Below are 19,657 nucleotides of genomic sequence, written 5' to 3'. Positions count from 1 at the left end.
TTTAAAATCCTGATATCCATTACGGTAGTCATCCTGGTTAAGATAATATAGTTATCTAGCTGGATAACTAGATGTGATTATGTGAGAATTGTGGCAATGACTATTGATCATCTTGGAAGCAAAAGTCAAAATGGGTAGAATTTTTTTTAAATATATAAATCTCAATATGGCACCATTTTCCAACAAATTTTTTTTTCTTGAAAGTCAGTTTGGTAGAAAAATAATCCAGAGAACTTAAAGAAATTCCCATCTTTGTAAATTTTACTTTAATCCAGCCATGCTATTCAATGCGTAACTCTTACCTCAGTCTGCAGGATGGCAGCACGCTGTTCTTTGGCAGTGAGAGACTCTTTGAGTACATCGATGTGCTGTTTGCTGTCAGAAAACTGATTGGTGAGCGTCTCCAGTTTAGTCTGCAGGCCCAAGAGTTCAGTGTCCTTCCGGGACAGATCCTGCTTCACCTGGTCAATCTGTGCAAGACAAACAGTCAGTCTGAATATGTGGAAAACTCTCCAGAAAACTCCTTCAAGCCAGACCTCCTAAGACCTCAAAGCCCCTAAAACACCTTCATCGGATGCAAACGCAGCAAAACAGGATGAAACCTGTAGCCTCAGGTCTGATGTGAGAACAAAAGTGGAATTTTGTAATAATACCAAGTGTGAAGCCTCATCTAAGACAAATTAAACTTGCAAAATCCTTGAATTAGACTCCTCAAGCAGGCAGAGCATTACCAGGCTGTTATAGCACATCGCAATTCCTGTGAAGAGAAGCACTTGATGTATTGAGCTTAAATCTTAACAAATCATCCACAAAACACTCAAGTTCATGCTTGCAAGATACGCAAACATTTGAATTAGGGACAAATTGAAATCCATTTTTACACACAGACAGTAAACAAAGAGTTAAGACACTATAAAACAGACAACAAGTGTTCATCTGCAAAGAAAAAGACAAACATCACAGTCTTGACATTCCCAGCATGCACTGGGGCAGCTATAGCAGGTTAGCATGGCCTAAAGCTGTAACTCTACTGGCTGCCAGTCACCCTAGTGAATAAAGGCGTGCGCAGGCACAGGAGATGGAGAGAGAGACAAGTCAGAGTGATAGAGAGAGACAGACTCAAGCCTCGTGGACATTAGTGCTCTCAGCGCTACTCCAACCAGCGCTACAAACAAGAGGGAGAGGAAAAGAAAGAGAAACGGGTGAAAAGTATCGTGGGAGTCTAGAGTGGCATCCGACCTCTCAGCACAGCGCTGGGCGACTCTGCTTTCCTGATCAGAGAAACCTTGGGACTTTCAAATTTACCCATCGACCCGAACCACTGCCGCCCACTGATCCTGCTATTATGACCACAGGCGGCCACTGAAAACGAGTCGAGACTCAAAAGCTAATATTTTTGAACAGTTCCCCTCACAGCCCTGGACCTTTTCCATCGTTCCCTCCTTCGCCCACCCTGATCACACTGTCAAGCAATGCTACTGTTTGTCTTTGTGTCCAAAAGCACTTTTCCCATGAGTTCTTTAGTCAGTGGGATATCGTGTTCTGTTCGAGTTGAATTTAGAATGGAAAAAAAGACTGAGGTTGTTAATCAGTGTAAACCCTATAGTGATCAACCACTAATCAGAACACTGGGGAGATGGGATGCACTGATTAACTATAAGAAAATGTTTATGGTATATGAAATAAAGCTGAAATTAAAAAATATATAAATATTTCATAAAAAACTTAAACTTATATGAAAATTTTACCTTTTTCTAAAAACTTTTAAGAATTTAATTTTAATTTTATTTTATTAGAAATATTACCTTGGCAACTAACTGAAATAAATATATTTAAGTTGAACAAAAGTACTAAAATTACTGATTGAGATATGAGATATACACACACACATTTTAATTTACAAAACATGGATTTCTGTTTAGAAAAAAAAAAAAGGCCATAATATTAGGCCAGGCCTAATATTATGTTTCTAGTATAAAAAAAATCCAACACCGATATAGTGAAAAATATATCATGCATCCCAAGAATATGTCTGAAGATTCAATTTTTATATCTATTTTATTATTTTATTATTACTTACACTATCACTATACAACATATGCAGTTTCAACTTCGACCATTGGGGGCGCTTTATTTATTTTTACTTTTTGCCCATTTACTCTGAGAAGGCAGCATAAATAATGTACGACATTAACTTTTATAAAATTATCCGACACCTCAGGGCTTCCATATATCAGAGATAAAAAAAATAAACGCCCTAAGCTAAAGGGCCGGCCGGTCGGTCAGTCAGTCAGCGGGCTTTTCTGAGGTTAGCGTGAACCAGAACCCTATCTGATGTCTGAGTGGGCGAGACGTTCTCTCTGGTGAGGAAAGCAGAGCTGTGCGAGTTCTAAGCCGGTTCTCTGGGTGTCTTACGGCAGAGATCTCTTGCTGCAGCTCAGCCGCCCGCTTTCTCAGCTCCTCGCCCTGCGCTTCGCTCTGCGCCAGCTCGTCCTTCAGTTGCTCTACCTGTCAGGAGAGGGCGCTGTTACTGCAACAACCACCAATCACCATCCAGCAGCTCGCATGCACGCCCTGAGGCCAATCAAACACCACCCACGTTCACGTGATGCCGTCAGCGTTACTAAACCGATCAGCATTCACCGCACAGGCCATGCGGTTATGATTTAGCTGCAATTAAATGTCATTCAAAAGGATATGTAAAGGATATGTCTCATATGTATGTGAAAGATAAACAGTTTCCTTAGGAAAAATATTACACATACAGTGGGTCCGGAAAGTATTCAGACCCCCTTAAATTTTTCACTCTTTGTTATATTGCAGCCATTTGCTAAAATCATTTAAGTTCTTTTTTTTTCCTCATTATTGTACACACAGCACCCCACATTGACAGAAAAACACAGAATTGTTGACATTTTTGCACATTTATTAAAAAAGAAAAACTGAAATATCACAAGTATTCAGACCCTTTGCTGTGACACTCATATATTTAACTCAGGTGCCGTCCATTTCTTCTGATCATCCTTGAGATGGTTCTACACCTTCATTTGAGTCCAGCTGTGTTTGATTATACTGATTGGACTTGATTAGGAAAGCCACACACCTGTCTATATAAGACCTTATACAGATGGTGCCCAACCAGAATGCCTATTACCGCCGCGCCAGCGAAATCACCGCGGCGAAAATAAACCAGCCGCATTTCAAAGTCGTTCCCGAAATGACCGCCAGGTGGCGCAAAGGGACATTGTGCAAAACAGCAGCAATTGCCGTATTTTAAAATGTAAGTGGGTTAAATATAAAACCCTAAGCCTAATAGGCATATTTTTCATATATATAAATAGGCCTATAAGGCTACAACAGAATAGAACTAAAGATAGAATCAATTTTAGAACTGAAAAAATAGAATCAAAAGTTAAAAATAGAGACGATATTAGGAGCAATGACGCTATTCTATTGAGGAATTAGATAAATGAAGAGCTCTCGTGAGTTATTTTAATTTATTTCACTGTTATGTTTCAGTTAATAAATCTACAAACACATTAAAATAACACGAAGTAAATGACAAGTAACCTATTGACATAGCCTTTCTAAATTATAGAAAAACTGGGCACACAATGTTAACGTGTGTCTACTTTGTTTAAATTAAATGAATTTGAATTCGTTTAACCACAATATTTATCTTAAATTTATCTGTGGCCTCAGCTCAGATTACTGCCGCGGCAGATTACGGCATTAAAGAGAATAAACTGACACTTTTCAAAGTCTGTGATTACAGCGCCACTCAGCGGTAAAAGGCAGCAAATACACATCCCAATTTTGCGGGAACGGCGGCGGTAAAAGTCTCATTCTGGTTGGGCACCATCTGTAGCTCACAAGTGCATGTCAGAGCAAATGAGAATCATGAGGTCAAAAGGAACTGCCTGAAGAGCTCAGAGACAGAATTGTGGCAAGGCACAGATCTGGCCAAGGTTACAAAAAAAATTCTGCTGCACTTAAGGTTCCTAAGAGCACAGTGGCCTACATAATCCTTAAATTGAAGACGTTTGGGACGACCAGAACCCTTCCTAGAGCTGGCTGTCCGGCCAAACTGAGCTATCGGGGGAGAAGAGCCTTGGTGAGAGAGGTAAAGAAGAACCCAAAGATCACTGTGGCTGAGCTCCAGAGATGCAGTCGGGAGATGGGAGAAAGTTGTAGTAAGTCAACCATCACTGCAGCCATCCACCAGTCGGGGCTTTATGGCAGAGTGGCCCGACGGAAGCCTCTCCTCAGTGCAAGACACATGAAAGCACACCTGAAGGACTCCAAGATGGTGATAAATAAGATTCTCTGGTCTGATGAGACCAAGATAGAACTTTTTGGCCTTAATTCTAAGCGGTATGTGTGGAGAAAACCAGGCACTGCTCATCACCTGTCCAATACAGTCTCAACAGTGAAGCATGGTGGTGGCAGCATCATGCTGTGGGGGTGTTTTTCAGCTGCAGGGACAGGACGACTGGTTGCAATCGAGGGAAAGATGAATGCGGCCAAGTACAGGGATATCCTGGACGAAAACCTTCTCCAGAGTGCTCTGGACCTCAGACTGGGCCGAAGGTTCACCTTTCAACAAGACAATGACCCTAAGCATACAGCTAAAATAACGAAGGAGTGGCTTCACAACAACTCCGTGACTGTTCTTGAATGGCCCAGCCAGAGCCCTGACTTAAACCCAATTGTGCATCTCTGGAGAGACCTGAAAATGGCTGTCCACCAACGTTTACCATCCAACCTGACAGAACTGGAGAGGATCTGCAAGGAGGAATGGCAGAGGATACCCAAAAAACTTGTTGCATCTTTCCCAAAAAGACTCATGGCTGTATTAGATCAAAAGGGTGCTTCTACTAAATACTGAGCAAAGGGTCTGAATACTTAGGACCATGTGATATTTCAGTTTTTCTTTTTTAATAAATGTGCAAAAATGTCAACAATTCTGTGTTTTTCTGTCAATGTGGGGTGCTGTGTGTACAATAATGAGGAAAAAAAATGACCATGATTTTAGCAAATGGCTGCAATATAACAAAGAGTGAAAAATTTAAGGGGGTCTGAATACTTTCCGTACCCACTGTACAATTAATAATATAATAAAATAAAAAAAAGAAGTAAAAATATAAAAACAAATTAACATTGTATTAGCTCAAGATAAAAGTTAGTAATGATAATAACATAATAATACGATGAAGAAGTTATCAAGACAACTTTGACCGGATAAAATGAAAATGTGGACAATTGTATGCTTATTTAGCTAGTTGCGATGCACACCACATCATATTACGCTTTGGATAAAAGCGTCAGCTAAATGAATAAATGTAAATATTACAGCGCCACAAGACACCTGCTAAAATTCAACATCAACCTAAATCTGCGATCAAATAACACACGACCTGCACAGGTTAAAAAAGCACCGTAACAAAACAGTTGTAATGCCCATGAGCCACAGGTTCTACCTTGTTCTTCATGAACTTGGAGTGACTGCGGTAGACCTCCATCTGTTTCATCTCCTCCTCTCTCTCCCCTGTGCTGAGAGCACCGTTTGACTTGAGCATCTGTATCTCGTCCTCCAGATCCCTCAGACTGCGCTCCAGAGAACTGATCTTAGAGTCCTGCAGAGATCAGAGAGATGTTTGAGGACGAGGTGCAACACTTTCAGTGTTCAGTGAAATGCTTCTAACAGAAGTGTTTAAAACTTGAGTCAATCCTGAAATCTAATATACCATTTAAGAAACTAGCGTTACCAAACAAAATCACAACAATAAAGATCATTTTCAAACAGGTTTTCCAAACACTTCCTCATAAACCTAAAAATTACTTTAAAAATGATTAAATAAGTGTTTTTAAAGATTTCAATTGGGTGTGTTACATGTAAAAATATGGGAAATGAACATTCAAAATGTAATATTCAATATTGGTTGAAAATTTAAATAATTTTACAAACAGCTGATAACTGATATGGTATAGATATACTGTGCATCTCTACAAATCTCTGCTTTAAAACGTGTTAAAATATAATTTTACAGGGAAAAATGTGTCGAACCGGACAAATCAAGCAAGGTTCAGTAGGTTTTTTTAATAAATGTATTTGATTGGCTACAGTAAACCACAATATTGTGAAATATTATGACAATTTTTAAAATAACTTTTCCATTTTAATATATTTTAAAATGTCATTTAGTTATGTGATTGCAAAGCTGAATTTTGTGCCACGGGATCCTTCAGAAATCATTCTAATGTGCTGATTTGCTGCTCAAGAAACATTTCTTATTATCATCAATGTGGAAAACTGCTGTGCTGCTTAATATTTTTGTGGAAACTGTTATAATGTGGGGGGGGGGGGTTTCAGGATTAATAGAAAGTTCAAAAGAACAGCAATTATTTAAAACAGAGATCTTTTATGACATTATCATTGATCAATTTTATGTGCCCTTCAAAATAAAAATCTCAATAAACCCCAAATTATTGAAAAGTAGTGTAAAATTACTGACACAACACGACAGTTTCAGGAATATGAGTAGGTTTTATTAATATTAATATTATTACTATTATTATCTGTTTTAGAAAGAACACTAAAGTTTGGGATTTACTCACAACACACACACACACACACACACACTTGCCTTCATCTCGATGACAGTCTGCAGGGCCTTGGTTTTGGCAGACTCTGGAGCTCCCTCATACCGTCTATGGAGATCCTGAGAAGAAAAGATGAGATGAGGATCATGAGGTGAAACCACAGGATAATAACGGCCTCCTCTACCGCCAGCCATCAGTTGATGAGGATCCATACCACTCCACATTATGTCCAGCAAAAAAAAAATGATGATAAAACAACCCTGACTTCTGATTTTAGACAGCCAAATTACAAACTCAGCACACTGATGTCGCTCTAACTCAATTCTGAGGCAGGAGAGACACTGGTTTGAGTGTTTTTGCATGACTGAATCCTTTATGAAAAAGATAATGTACCGAGCAACCGACAAATAGAGTGAATGCAACGTCCTCTAAACACAAAGCCTGCACCCTCCGGCCAATCAAAGACCTCAAAATCATCATTCAAACACAAAATATGGACACCAAAGCCTTCAGATATGAATGCACATGAAGAGAGAGAAACAGACATGTAGAAAGCTTATGGAAAGCAGCGCAACGCTTCAGGGAATTTAATTGTTGAGAGCTGCTGTTGCACAACACTCATATCTGACAACATTACTATCTATTCAAGGGTGTTTTGACTGCTGCTAAAAAAAAAAAATTATCTAATTTGGGTTTGAATTTTAATTACATTAAAGATATTTGAAGAGAAAATAATTGAAAGTGTGATTTAGTTTTACATGATCCTTTTTCACCGTCTCTCTGAATTAAAGAGGATGTTTTTGCTACTGTACCTTTAAGAGTTCTGTATGTAAATAAGCTCTTGCTGAAAGAAGCTTTAATGCACCAACCTCTTTTAAAGTGCCTCTATTATTTTTCCGAATACTATACCTTTCATGCGGCGTGTAGCTGTTTGTGAATGTAAAAATCTGCAAAGTTTCAAAGATCAAAGTGTTCAAAAGGCTTCTAGAACTTTCTTCATGTGACACTTCAACATTTGATGTGCATCACGTGGCGTCAGGAAGAGGAGCAGGTGCGCCGAGCAGACATACCGAACGCAAACTCTTTTCATGAGTAATCCGCTTCATCTCAGGTTTGTCTGCAGCACCCCGAAGTTACTGTAGCAATATAGTTGTGCGTGAATATAAAAAGCACAACTTTGCCTTCAGTAAACGCTTTAACGCTGTAATTCTGGAGTCTGGGGGGAATTCTTCAAACTAGATGTCATTATACAGTTCTGACCGACTGTCTGCAGGGGTCTGAATCCACCCAAAATCAGTCCTAAAATTGAAAAACCTCAAGTCACACAAAGTGAACAACAAATTAAGTTTTGTCTCCAAAATGAGAATCGATTCTGAATCGCTGAAATGAGTCGTCAGTAATTCAGTCTCACTTCCTGTTACACACCTACGTAAACAACGTAACAATATTGCATAATGCCAGCCTGTGGTAGGGTGACCATACGTCCTGTTTAACCAGGACATATCTGGCCAGGATTTCGAGATCGCCCAAAATGCCCGGGATTCGTCTTTTGCTTTCTACAGTCACCATTCATTATGTTTACATTATTACGTTATTTGACACTGACACGTACGTGCCAGCTTTGCAGGTCATGCATTCTGATTCACACGGATCCCGATCGAGGCGAAAACACAGGAATTTTCTTAGCAATGCTTACACGCACATCAACCGATCACTTGTTTAGCGTTCATGTAAACACTACATTCAGATTAACCAATCGGAATTAATTCAGTACTACTGAATCAAAAGGTGTACATGTAAACAAAATGAATGGCGACGAGAAAGCAAAAGCCGAATCGCGGATATTTTGGGCGATCTCGAAATCCCGGCCGGACATGACCTGGAATATGGTCACCCTAGCCTGTGGTCTTCATTGGCTGCTCATTCTTATTAGATGTTTTTGTATGTTCATTTAGAAGAGTTTCTGTTATTTTGGGTTTTTTGGGGGGTTACATCATGGTAACGAGTGGAGCATGAGCTTAGTTTGAGAACAGATCTATGCTAAATGCCCTATATCGCCTTACTCATTCAGCACTTGCTATGCTAATCAAAGCATTGTGTAACCAATTAGCATGTTTGCGCCGTTTACTGATATATAGAAGTTTCAACTATTAGAAATAGTTGAGAACTTGAGATTACATTATCATTTTAAGTTAAACGTATGAGTTGGCTTACTCAAATATTTCAAGTTAAGAGCAATTAATATAAAAAATCTGGTAGTTTTGCTTAAACTGAATTCCTTAACTTAAAATTCTTTATGTAACTGACTACCTCAAAGTTTTTGAGTTCTGCTGACTTATTCAGGTTTACAGTGTGATAATCTTGTCAAGGTTTTCTTTTCGTAATTTTCGTGAGGTACCTTTGTGCGCAAACACTCCCTATAAAGTCACTGCCTGATAAGGGCAGGGAGACAACATGTCAGCTGCCTAAGCTTTTGGACACAGCCATAGTAAGAGTTGATTGTGCCATTTCATTAACTGGCCACTTGATGTCACTGTTGCCAAAGTTCTGCTAATGGCCGTCTCAGAAGATGCCTGAGAGAAATACAGAGTGAGAACGCCAGACAGAACTCCTTTCAAAACTACCTAAACCCCTATAACAGTCTCCTAACAGCATTGGATCTCATTCTGAGATGAAAAGATGACAGGATGCATACAGGAATAAAATGGTTGCCCAATTCATCAAGCACATAAACTCACATCCTTGTCAGTCCAACTTAATAGCAACTTGCAACCTTTACGGTATGGTTGTATTTCTGTCAACAAAACATGAATGTCTCTTATTTTACTCATAAATCAAAAACCACTGAGCTAAAAGCCCATTGGAAATTCCCAAGGGAACCCTTGACTCAAAAGCTAATTCTCTTTCATGTTAAGGATTATAAACTGAACAGCTCTATTATGCAACGGATCTGACTTGAGAAATTTGTTGAACTTGAATAAACATCAGTCAGATCCTTCCACAAGATGAACTACTGAACTAAATGCGATGAATGCGTCTTCCACCGCATTAACAGTTTCTGCACTCGGCAACATCTGTGTCTCCTTTCATCAATGTTCTTGTCAGTCTCACCCGTTTCTATAGCAACAAATGTTCAATGCCTTCAATTTGTAACAGGTTTCCCTCTCTCACTCCCTCTCGGTGAGCTTGCTTGTCCGGACACAGTTTAAAATGACTAATCTAGAGCCCTTGATTCATCATCACCATAATTGGGAGTGCAAGCAAAAACATTTGCGAATCATCATCATCGTCATCATCATCTCTGGAAAAAATGACCAAGCATCTTTCCTAGAGCAGCTGTTTAATGTATGCATTTACTGTTATTCAATCCACAACATGTTCCGAAGGTACTAGGTGAAATAGGTCATGCAGTTTTGTAAATACTGATGATTAAAGGTTGCATTACTTTAATCACTACAATGATTAAAGGTTGCATTAGTGCTGTGCTCTCTCTCACCTCTCTCAGCAAGGCCGTGTCCTTCTCCCTCTGCTCCAGAAGGCTTTCCAGGTGATGGATATGCATCTCGGCATCGGCCAGCCTCCGTGTGCGCTCGTGGTCCTCCTCGCTGGCCTTGGCCGACAGCCCTTTGCTCTGCAGCATCTCCAGGAGCTTCTTGATGGACTCGTCTCGGGCGCAGAGCGTCTGCTTCTGCGTGTCGATGCGCAGCTCCATCTCCTCCAGAGTCTTCCTCAGGAGGAAGAGTTCCTTGGCCTGCCGCTCGTGCTCGCCGTGCAGCCGCTGGAAGTTCTCCTCGGTCAGCTCAGCGCTCAGGGGCTCGCCGGGGCCGACGCTGGAGTCCTGCTGGAACAGCTGGTTCAGATCCCTCTGGATACGCAGCTCATCCTGGAGGGCCTGGATGGTCATCTGGAAATGCTGCAGATTAAACAAATGAAGATGAGATAAAGTTTGTGTAAATAGCATACTAGAAATACTACTATTCGGGCTATATTTGGTATATGTGATATAATCTAAAAAAAAACAACACGCACACATTTTAATACAATATATTAGGCCTGTCAATTTAATTAATAAAAACTTTATTTTAAGGTGCCCTTGTTACAGTGTATTTATACAAATAAGTACTGAGTAATAGTAATTAACAACATGTACTTACTATGTAATTAGGGTTTGGTTTAGGGTTGGTTGTTTGTAATTATGCATAATTTAATGTTATGGCTCTAGTAAGTAAATGTGTAACAGGGACACTGTAAAATAATAGTTACCAAAACTTAAAAACAAATAAATACATAAACAAATAAAAATAAAAGCAGATAAAAAAATAATTAAAAAAAATAATGAAGAAATAAATAGAAACAAAAATAAATTATTTAATCAAAATAAAGCAAATAAAAATGAATAAACCTAAATAATTATGTATGACATTTAAAAAAATAATAATATAAATAATTAAATAAAAACAAATATAAATTAGAACAAACAGAAATAAAACAAATATATAAAACTCAAATAATAAACAAACAGAAACAAACAAATAATTGATTAAAATAAATAATATAAATATTTACAACATTTAAAAATAAACAAATATAAAACAAAAATAAATAGAAACAAAAAAAATCAATGAATTAATCAAAATAACTATAAGTAATTTTATAGTTTTATTAAAAACTAATAAAAACCTAAATAAATATGAATGAAATATATGAAATTTGAAAAATAAATAAAAACAAGTTTAAATAAAAAATTTATTTTAATTAAATTATTATTTTCTAAAATAAATAACATAAGTAAACAAACAACGAACACTACTACAAGCAACTCACCTTGCCTTTATTTAGACAACCATGGCATGGCAGGCTATGATACTCATTTTAATAATTCTCTTTAACCTTGTATGACTCCTCCAGAGATTTCTCAAAACACTACATCAGCTGTAAGGGTCTGAGTCGGGACACTGAATCTCTGGGGGTTGGAGTGATTTTCGGGCTCTAAAGACAGACGGTTATTACTTCCACCTGGAGCAGCTCTCTAGAGACCCGGAGTAAATACAGGCCACTCTGAACCACAGGTCCCAAAGGACAGGGACACATGCTATCCGTCTATCTCAGAGAGGACCAAATAAGCAGTTTACAAGAGCTACGCTGGAACAAGGAGAAGGTAACTGAAGGCGTTTGGGAACTGGGAAGGCCAGAGGGCATGAATTTAAGAATAAATCACTATGGTTACAGTGCCCTTTTCCCTAACACTGTAGGGAAACGTTACAGCCCAAAATAGGCAGTATGATAAGACAGAAGGTGGTTTGATTTAGGCAGAATAATACTATTCATATTTTGTACATGTTTTTGTCTGAATACAGCAACAGGTGCTCCTCCATGAACTTGTGCTTGGTGATGCTTAATTTCCTTTTAAGCACGATAAACCAATTTACATACAAGCTTCAAGAAAACACCTGCTTTTGGCACACGACATTCATACAACACACACACATTGTACATCTATCTTTATGAGGACATTCATTGACACAATGCAATCTCTAGCCGCTTACCCTAACCTTACCCATCACAACTAAGTGCCTAACCCAAACCCGAACCCTAAACCTACCTTTAACCTAATTATAACCTTATCCCTAAAACCAAGTCTTGACCCTCAAACGGGCCTTTAAAGGGGTCTCAGAAAGTGAGATGTCCTCACTTTACTCTCTTTGTCCTCACTCCAATGGTCTAAAACTCAAACTGGTCCTCACAAAGATATTTGTACAAGTACACACACACACACAATAAAGCATAGTCTAATGAAAAAAAGTGAATCATGGTGAATCAGCTTTGAATTATACACACATATACAGAAGGAGACACTGATGGCTGTATTACTCTGTAAATATTGACTTTATATTCTCAACAGTTTCTGATGGCACCACAGAGACAGGACTCTACATTATTCATTAGTCTCCTCTGGCTGCTTTTATCTCTGTTGTGTGTGTGTGCATTCAGAAAAGAAAGAGTGAGAGAAAAAGACAGAAGGGAGAGAGGTAGGCACAAAGAAAAATGCATAATGTACTTGTATATGGATACAGTATTGACTACTTGATTGTCATATGTTTTATGAATAATGAATAATCTTTATAAATAGTTAAATAGTATTTGTAATTAAGTAATCAGCAAATAAATATGTAAATGTAAAAAATAAAGGTAAAAATACATTTAAATGAATAAATAGTATGTATAATATAAATAATTAAATGTTGTTTGTAATTACATAATTTGCAAATAAATATGTACAAATAAATGTAAAATGAATAAAAACATAAATAAATGAATACATAAATGTAAAAATATAAATAAACAAAAGGTAAAAATAAAATCAATTTCAACAAAAATAATAAAATACAAAAACAAAAAAATAAATAGGTAAATAGATTTTTAAAAATCATTTCCACTGACCTGTTTACAACTACAGGCTTTGAATTGAAAAATGAGGTAGCAAACAGGATGCAGAATTGTAAATCAAATTGTATTTTCCAAAAGTTAAATTAAAATAGAATGAAATAGGCAATGACCCCTGTTAATGCTATTAACAGTTATTAGTAATTGAGTGTAATCTGTATTCATTAATAATGTATTTAATATTGTGCCTAAAGTATTATTAGACGGCTGACAATGGTCAAGATAATGCACTTTATTTCTCTTTTTGTATTATATCTACTATAATTGTTATTCTTATGAGTCATAATGGCAGTACAGATATTATTTTTAGTTTAGTTTATATTCGTGGGATTATAACTCCACAATATTAAGGAATTTGCATTCAGCTTAAGTATTAACTGTCAAATGATTTGTCTTTGTATATGTTTGTCCCTCAAAATATTCTGTTTTGTCATAGGTTATTTCTTTTATTATATTTTTTGTTCATTATTGTTGTTCTGTGAAAAAGCAAAAACATTCAAATAAATGTGTAAAAAAAAAGAAAGAATGAAATTCATATGATAAGCAGACCTGTTTAAATCTGTTATTTTGACTTTTTGAAAGACTTAATAACACTGTAAAAAAAATTACATCCCCAAGTCAAAAATTTCAAGTGACCGATAACATCTAAATTTTTCAATTAGTCTGACGTATTATTTCTCATTGAGCCAATGTTAACAGACTATTGCAACAAGAATTTCACTTGGGCCAATTGAAAAATGTAGATGTTATCGGTCACTTGAAATTTTGGGAGGGTTAGAATTTTTTTACAGTGAATATGAAACGTGTTTCAGAATGAGACCAGATTCATGCAGTGCCTGTGAAATCACTTCTAAAGAGCAAGACTCGGCACAAAAAAAAAAAAATCAATATGAAGTATCAGCCAGCCTTTAACTCAAAACGAAGAGAGATAAAACCTTTGACAGGACAAAGCAGGGATCTAACATCTTAAATCTTCCGTTTGGTCCTTTACTTTATTTTACCATAAAAGTGCTGTGTGCGCTAAAGAAACCTAAAAGGCTGAGCAGGGTCAGGCACTGAGGTACAAGCTCTCAGAGGCATGATGGGACAACAATCAGGCACATGGTCGAGACAGAGGTGAAAAGAGGCAGATATTCAGTGACAGACATGAGAACAAACTGCAAACAAGCCTCCATATGTAGTGAACAACCTAAACAGCCATAGCCAGCAGCCATATCACCCTGTAGCCCAAGACTGGTTGCCCACTGAAGCTAAGCAGGGCTGAGCCTGGTCAGTACCTGGATGGGAGACTCCTGGGAAAACTAGGTTGCTGCTGGAAGAGGTGTTAGTGAGGCCAGCAGGGGGTGCTCACCCTGTGGTCTGTGTGGGTCCTAACGCCCCAGTGTAGTGACGGGGACACTATACTGCCAAAAGATCACCGTCCTTCGGATGAGACGTAAAACCGAGGTCCTGACTCTCTGTGGTCATTAAAAATCCCAGGATGTCCTTCGAAAAAGAGTAGGGGTGTAACCCCGGCATCCAGGCCAAATCTGCCCCTTGGCCTCTGTCCATCATGGCCTCCTAATCATCCCTATATACTGATTGGCTTCATCACTGTCTCCTCTCCACCAGTAAGCTGGTGTGTGGTGGGCGTTCTGGCGCAATATGGCTGCCGTCGCATCATCCAAGTGGATGCTGCACATTGGTGGTGGTTGAGGAGATTCCCCCCTTCCATATGTAAAGTGCTTTGAGGTCTCAGAAAAAGCGCTATATAAATGTAACGAATTATTATTATTATTATTATTATTATTATTATTATTAAACAATGTTACAGGAACCGCTGTAATATAATGAAGTGATCATCAGGCCTGCATGCTTTGCACATGTCTGATATGATGATATCACGTTAAAATGGCAAAACCTAGGACTCGCAAAGGTAAGTCTGTACGCCTCCAACAGGCGCAGATCCCGATCAGACACAAATATCAGATCGATAGCAATATCAACAAGCCATTTGTCAGAGTATGCAGTGGTTTGGATTTCTCTCACACACATTGATAGCATCTTGTGCAATTGACGTCTCCACTTTCCACTCCATATCAAGCCACATCACACATCCTTCCTGGTGGAAAGGTTTGTCCTATGTCTTGTTCTGTCTCTAATCTCCACTCCTACACTTTCAAGCAAATCTTTCCACCCTAAAGGCACTGGGATTGACATTTCCTGCAGATATTAAATTCAAATGCGCAAAGAGGCGCCTTGCTTTACCACATCCACCCTGAAACACACCGGCCCACCGCTGGAGATGCATGGACCCCCTTCTTGTTCCAGGTGATGAAACTTTATTTCAGAGATGCTCCGTATCAATGTTAATTTTCAGAGTGAAACCATCACCAGACTACAACAGAATCGGGCATTAAAAATTAAAAACAATCCATGGCCATTGACTGAAACATCTGGAGCATGTGCACTAACCACTAAGCCACAGCTGTAACTTATCAACCTACTCTTGACTAGGTTAGCACAGTAGGGCTAGGGCATTCGATTAAAGATAGATTAATGTCTATTGTCAATAGTGTCCTGAAGCATAAGTCCCTTTCAAACCAAGCAGATGTCCGTTGCTCAATACAGCGAATTCAAATAATCCTTGCCCTCACACAAAAATCCAGATCACATGGATTCTTTCTGACTAGATTTCACATCAAAATTTGCCAAACAACGGTTAATGTGATCACACCATAATGGAAACAAAATATTTTCATATTCAATGCAAGATACTCCTTATCACATTCAAAGCACTCCATGGTCTTGCCCCACTCCCTATATTTCTGATCTCATCCTCCGATACCGGTCTGTTGACGATCCATAGGCACAAACTACCATTGTTTGGTGGAAGGGCTTTTTGTATCGCGGCCCCAACTCTCTGGAATTCTATTCCCCAACACATCCGTGACCCTTCATCATTACACGATTTCAAAACCCACCTTAAAACTTCTTTTTGCTACTTGTTTTCCTGACCCCTGACTCTAAGATCTGATTTCTATGTTTATGTACCTCTATCTATTATGTTATCCATCTCAATTTATTTGTATTGTTTCGATGTCATGTTTATTTGTACTTTATTGTAAAGCGACCTTGAGTTTTCTGAAAGACGCTAGGCTATATAAAATAAACATATTATTATTACTATTATTATTATTAAAATGAACATCTAGTGGGGTGATTTTTATACCCGAGGCCTTAGCACTTTTATTTCACGTCAGTTTAAACTTTTATCACTGATGCCAGCATTTGCACTTCCCTTTTCCAGACTCGAGGGTCTAACACAAGACTGACCGCACAGAACACACACAGTCCTGACAGTATGACAGACAGCTGTGCTCAAGAACTACTGATACAAGTCCATGGCCTGAGGGTTGAGCTTCAGACTGATAACTCACACAAAGCTATCGGTCAGCCTCAGGCCAAATACTCTGAAAGACTGCTTAAAAGAACAGACCACAGTGGAGAAAAGTATGCTGTGCAGGACAAGAGCTTGTCTCTATAGCTAAAATTTTAAACCATTCCTACCAAGTTGTATGACAGAGACAAGCACTCCTGCTGTTATATACGACTGGCTGGACATGAACACCTAACCCACCAAAACACTCAAAACTTTCAGGGAAAAAAAAAGGTACAAAAGCTGTGACGGTGGTCAAAATATATACCTTTGTACTAGTGCTGCACGATTAATCGTATCGCAATTGCGATGTCAAGCCTGTTATTATATGACGCAAAATGCTGCGATTTTACATTAAATAAACAAATTAGCGCTGTTAATGCAATTAACGCAGCATCTGTTAATTGTTGGCATCCTTTGGCTAGTGTTACATGATCCCGCTCTTATTCATGCAAATGCTTTTAAACCATTCATGCGCGATAAGACAAAAGAACGCGCTGCCTGTGAATGTCCTCCTGACACACACACATACATACATACACACGACCCACAGGTAGACGCGCGCCAGTATCAAGTTCTCTTTCGCGGTAGAACGAACAACACACATGTATGCCAAAATGAACGCGCTGCCTGTGAATGTCCTGACTGTGACACACAGGAAGATTCGCGCTAATATCGTGCGTGCGCACAAAACAGCATGCCAGAATACAGTTCTCTTTCAAGCTTGAACGAACAATAACACACACAATTATGCCAAAATGTCTTTTTGTCGAGTATCTTCATAACATAAGAGTAGTCTTATGATGAACGTGAAGAGTTGTGATGACTCGTGAGAGAATGAGGCACGTGTGAGATCCGCGTCTCTGACAGCAGCGGCTGGTCTTAAAGGGACAGTACACAGTAGCCACTAATTATATCTGTCTCTAAAGTTAATCAAAGAACAAAGGGAACAGAGAAAAACACTCACTGCTTCTTTAGGCAGATTATCACTAATCTGTGTGTGCATTTATTTTCCTTGAGAACCAAGCAAGTTGTCTCATGAAACCATTTGTTTATTATATCGCAATCGCAATATTGACCTCAATTATTGCAATATGACATTTTCCCCAAATCGTGCAGCCCTACTTTGTACCTTATTATAAAGGGTGCATATTAGTACCTAAATGGTACATATTTGTACCCTTTGAAAGGGAAACACCCCAGTGACTGCTTTTGTACCTTTTTTTCTGAAAGTGTATCCATTAGCATTCCCATTCATCATAGTGGAGGCTGCAGCAAGAGCTAACAGGATCTTTCTATTTCCCTCCACGTGTTTTTTTTTTTTTTTGTCTCACTAGAAGGATCAGTCTATCCCGGTCCAGCCCCCACATATGGAATGTTTTCAGGAGAATGCCAAACCACAGAATGCAGCGGAGAGGGAAAAAAAGTTGGCCAAGTAATCCACAGGATATTTCAACTGCGATGGGATACTTAGAAGCAGCCCACAGTCTTCAGAATGAACCTAAACTAAGGGTAGACGAGAAGCGATGGGCTTTGTTTTCCTAATAACAAGATACAGAGGCTGTAATCTCAAGCATGTGCCACCTCTGACCCTTAACAACCTTCCAGCATTCCATGAATGTTAGTTGGGCCTCAATGAATGACCTGAGCTGCTCGGCCAATCAGCACAGACTCGTTCGGCCCGTCACAATGCTTTGCGCACTAACATGTTCCAGAGAACAAGTATCCCACACAAAAATGCTAGAGCCACACCTCCCTTTTACACAGCAAATCTCATGGCATACTAGGAGGATCCAGTTTGGTTAAGAGACATGTTTCATTTTACAGAAATAACCAGAACTGCACTTTCATGAGTATCAAAGAAGGTCTAGATGTGTCTTACATGCATGTAAGTTAGGAAAAGTGTAAATCATTTAGCATTATATATTCTGTGGTAACTTCACTGAAGCACAAATACCCATTTAAAATCAACATGATGAGAAAATTCGATTACATTTACTTTTTTTAAATCACGTTCAAAAATACTAAAATCGCTCTTCCTATGAAATGACTTTCCTCTCCCGCTGACACCATTAAGGCCTTGAAGACTTTTTAGGATGGTGTAATTTTGTAGGCAAACATGGAACTTAGTATCCTTCAACAAAAAGCAATTGATCAACCAAAGTTCATGATTTTACAAGATATCTTCACAAATTAACTCAACTTCTAATTATTTTGAAGCCTAAATACAAATCACCAGAAGTGAAACACACAATCACACCTCAATGTCACCATCATTAAGTTTCTGACACCTCTTTCAATCTTTATTTAAAATCTACAAGCTGATAAGTCCCGAGTTAGAATAGTTCGCAAGATTGTGAGTATAAACACAAAAAGGCTGTAAAAGTGTGAGTAGATGAGTTTGTCGTGAAGACTAGGGCTGGGCGATATGGCTGAAAACTGTATCACGATATAAGTGTTTCATATCGGTCGATATCGATAATTATTGATATTTTTTATGACATATTTAAAATAAGGACCTGTCCAGGAGACAAATACATTACATTTAAAGATTTTTTATTTTAAACTTTCTGATTATAATCCCATCAGTTATAAAGGCAGAAATGTCAACACGACCATGGAAAACACTCACTCAAATAATTAGTCTAAAATCTGAATGAACACTTAACAATTATCTCTTAACATTAAGGTGCAAAATTAAAGAATACGTAAGAAATGCTTTATAAAGGGGTGGGCGATATGGCAAACATATAATATTACGATTTTTTTCAGGAAAATCACAATTAATGATTTTATCACGATTCTTTTTTATGTTGGTTTTACTATTTTGTGGCTGTTTTCAAAATATGGACATTAGTTTGGCTGTAATGCTCAAAAATAAAAAAGAATGGCAGACAGGGGCGAAGATAAAAAAGTTCTCATTATGTTCTTTGTTATTAAATATTAAGATCAAAGATACACATTACACGTACACACAACCTAATATACAGATTAAATAAACAGTGCTTTATGTTTTCAGCTACAGTAGGTGCATTTAACAGTAGCATTGAAGAAAGTAATTAAATGAACAAATATGAAAATAAAACAAAACAGACTTCACTGTATAAATTATACATTGATACTTATTAAAGCTACTATTAAAGTTATCAGTCAAGAGCAGTGAATGATTTTCTCTTTGCATTTTGTTGTTTT

The 19,657-nt window shown here is 38.1% G+C and overlaps 1 protein-coding gene across 5 annotated transcripts in view; it reads right to left on the bottom strand.

Moving 5' to 3' along the window:
* The window catches only part of erc1b (ELKS/RAB6-interacting/CAST family member 1b), a 196,917-nt gene that overhangs the window by 153,526 nt on the left and 23,734 nt on the right, over nt 1-19,657 (bottom strand). For 3 of the 5 annotated variants that reach the window (XM_084407452.1, XM_084407453.1, XM_084407456.1), the window contains exons 3-7: nt 10,100-10,516; nt 6,648-6,722; nt 5,481-5,636; nt 2,416-2,508; nt 303-470 (exon numbers count right to left, since the gene is read on the bottom strand). In XM_084407452.1, coding sequence (XP_084263578.1) covers nt 303-470; nt 2,416-2,508; nt 5,481-5,636; nt 6,648-6,722; nt 10,100-10,516 — 909 coding nt within the window. The remainder of the gene's footprint in view (nt 1-302; nt 471-2,415; nt 2,509-5,480; nt 5,637-6,647; nt 6,723-10,099; nt 10,517-19,657) is intronic. The other 2 variants (XM_084407454.1, XM_084407455.1) reach the window with 1 other exon arrangement.

This window comes from Rutilus rutilus, assembly GCF_951802725.1.
Source record: "Rutilus rutilus genome assembly, chromosome: 4".
In the NCBI taxonomy this organism is placed as follows: domain Eukaryota; kingdom Metazoa; phylum Chordata; class Actinopteri; order Cypriniformes; family Leuciscidae; genus Rutilus; species Rutilus rutilus.
Note: the sequence above shows the minus strand (reverse complement) of the source record. Positions and strands in the feature narration are given on the sequence as shown.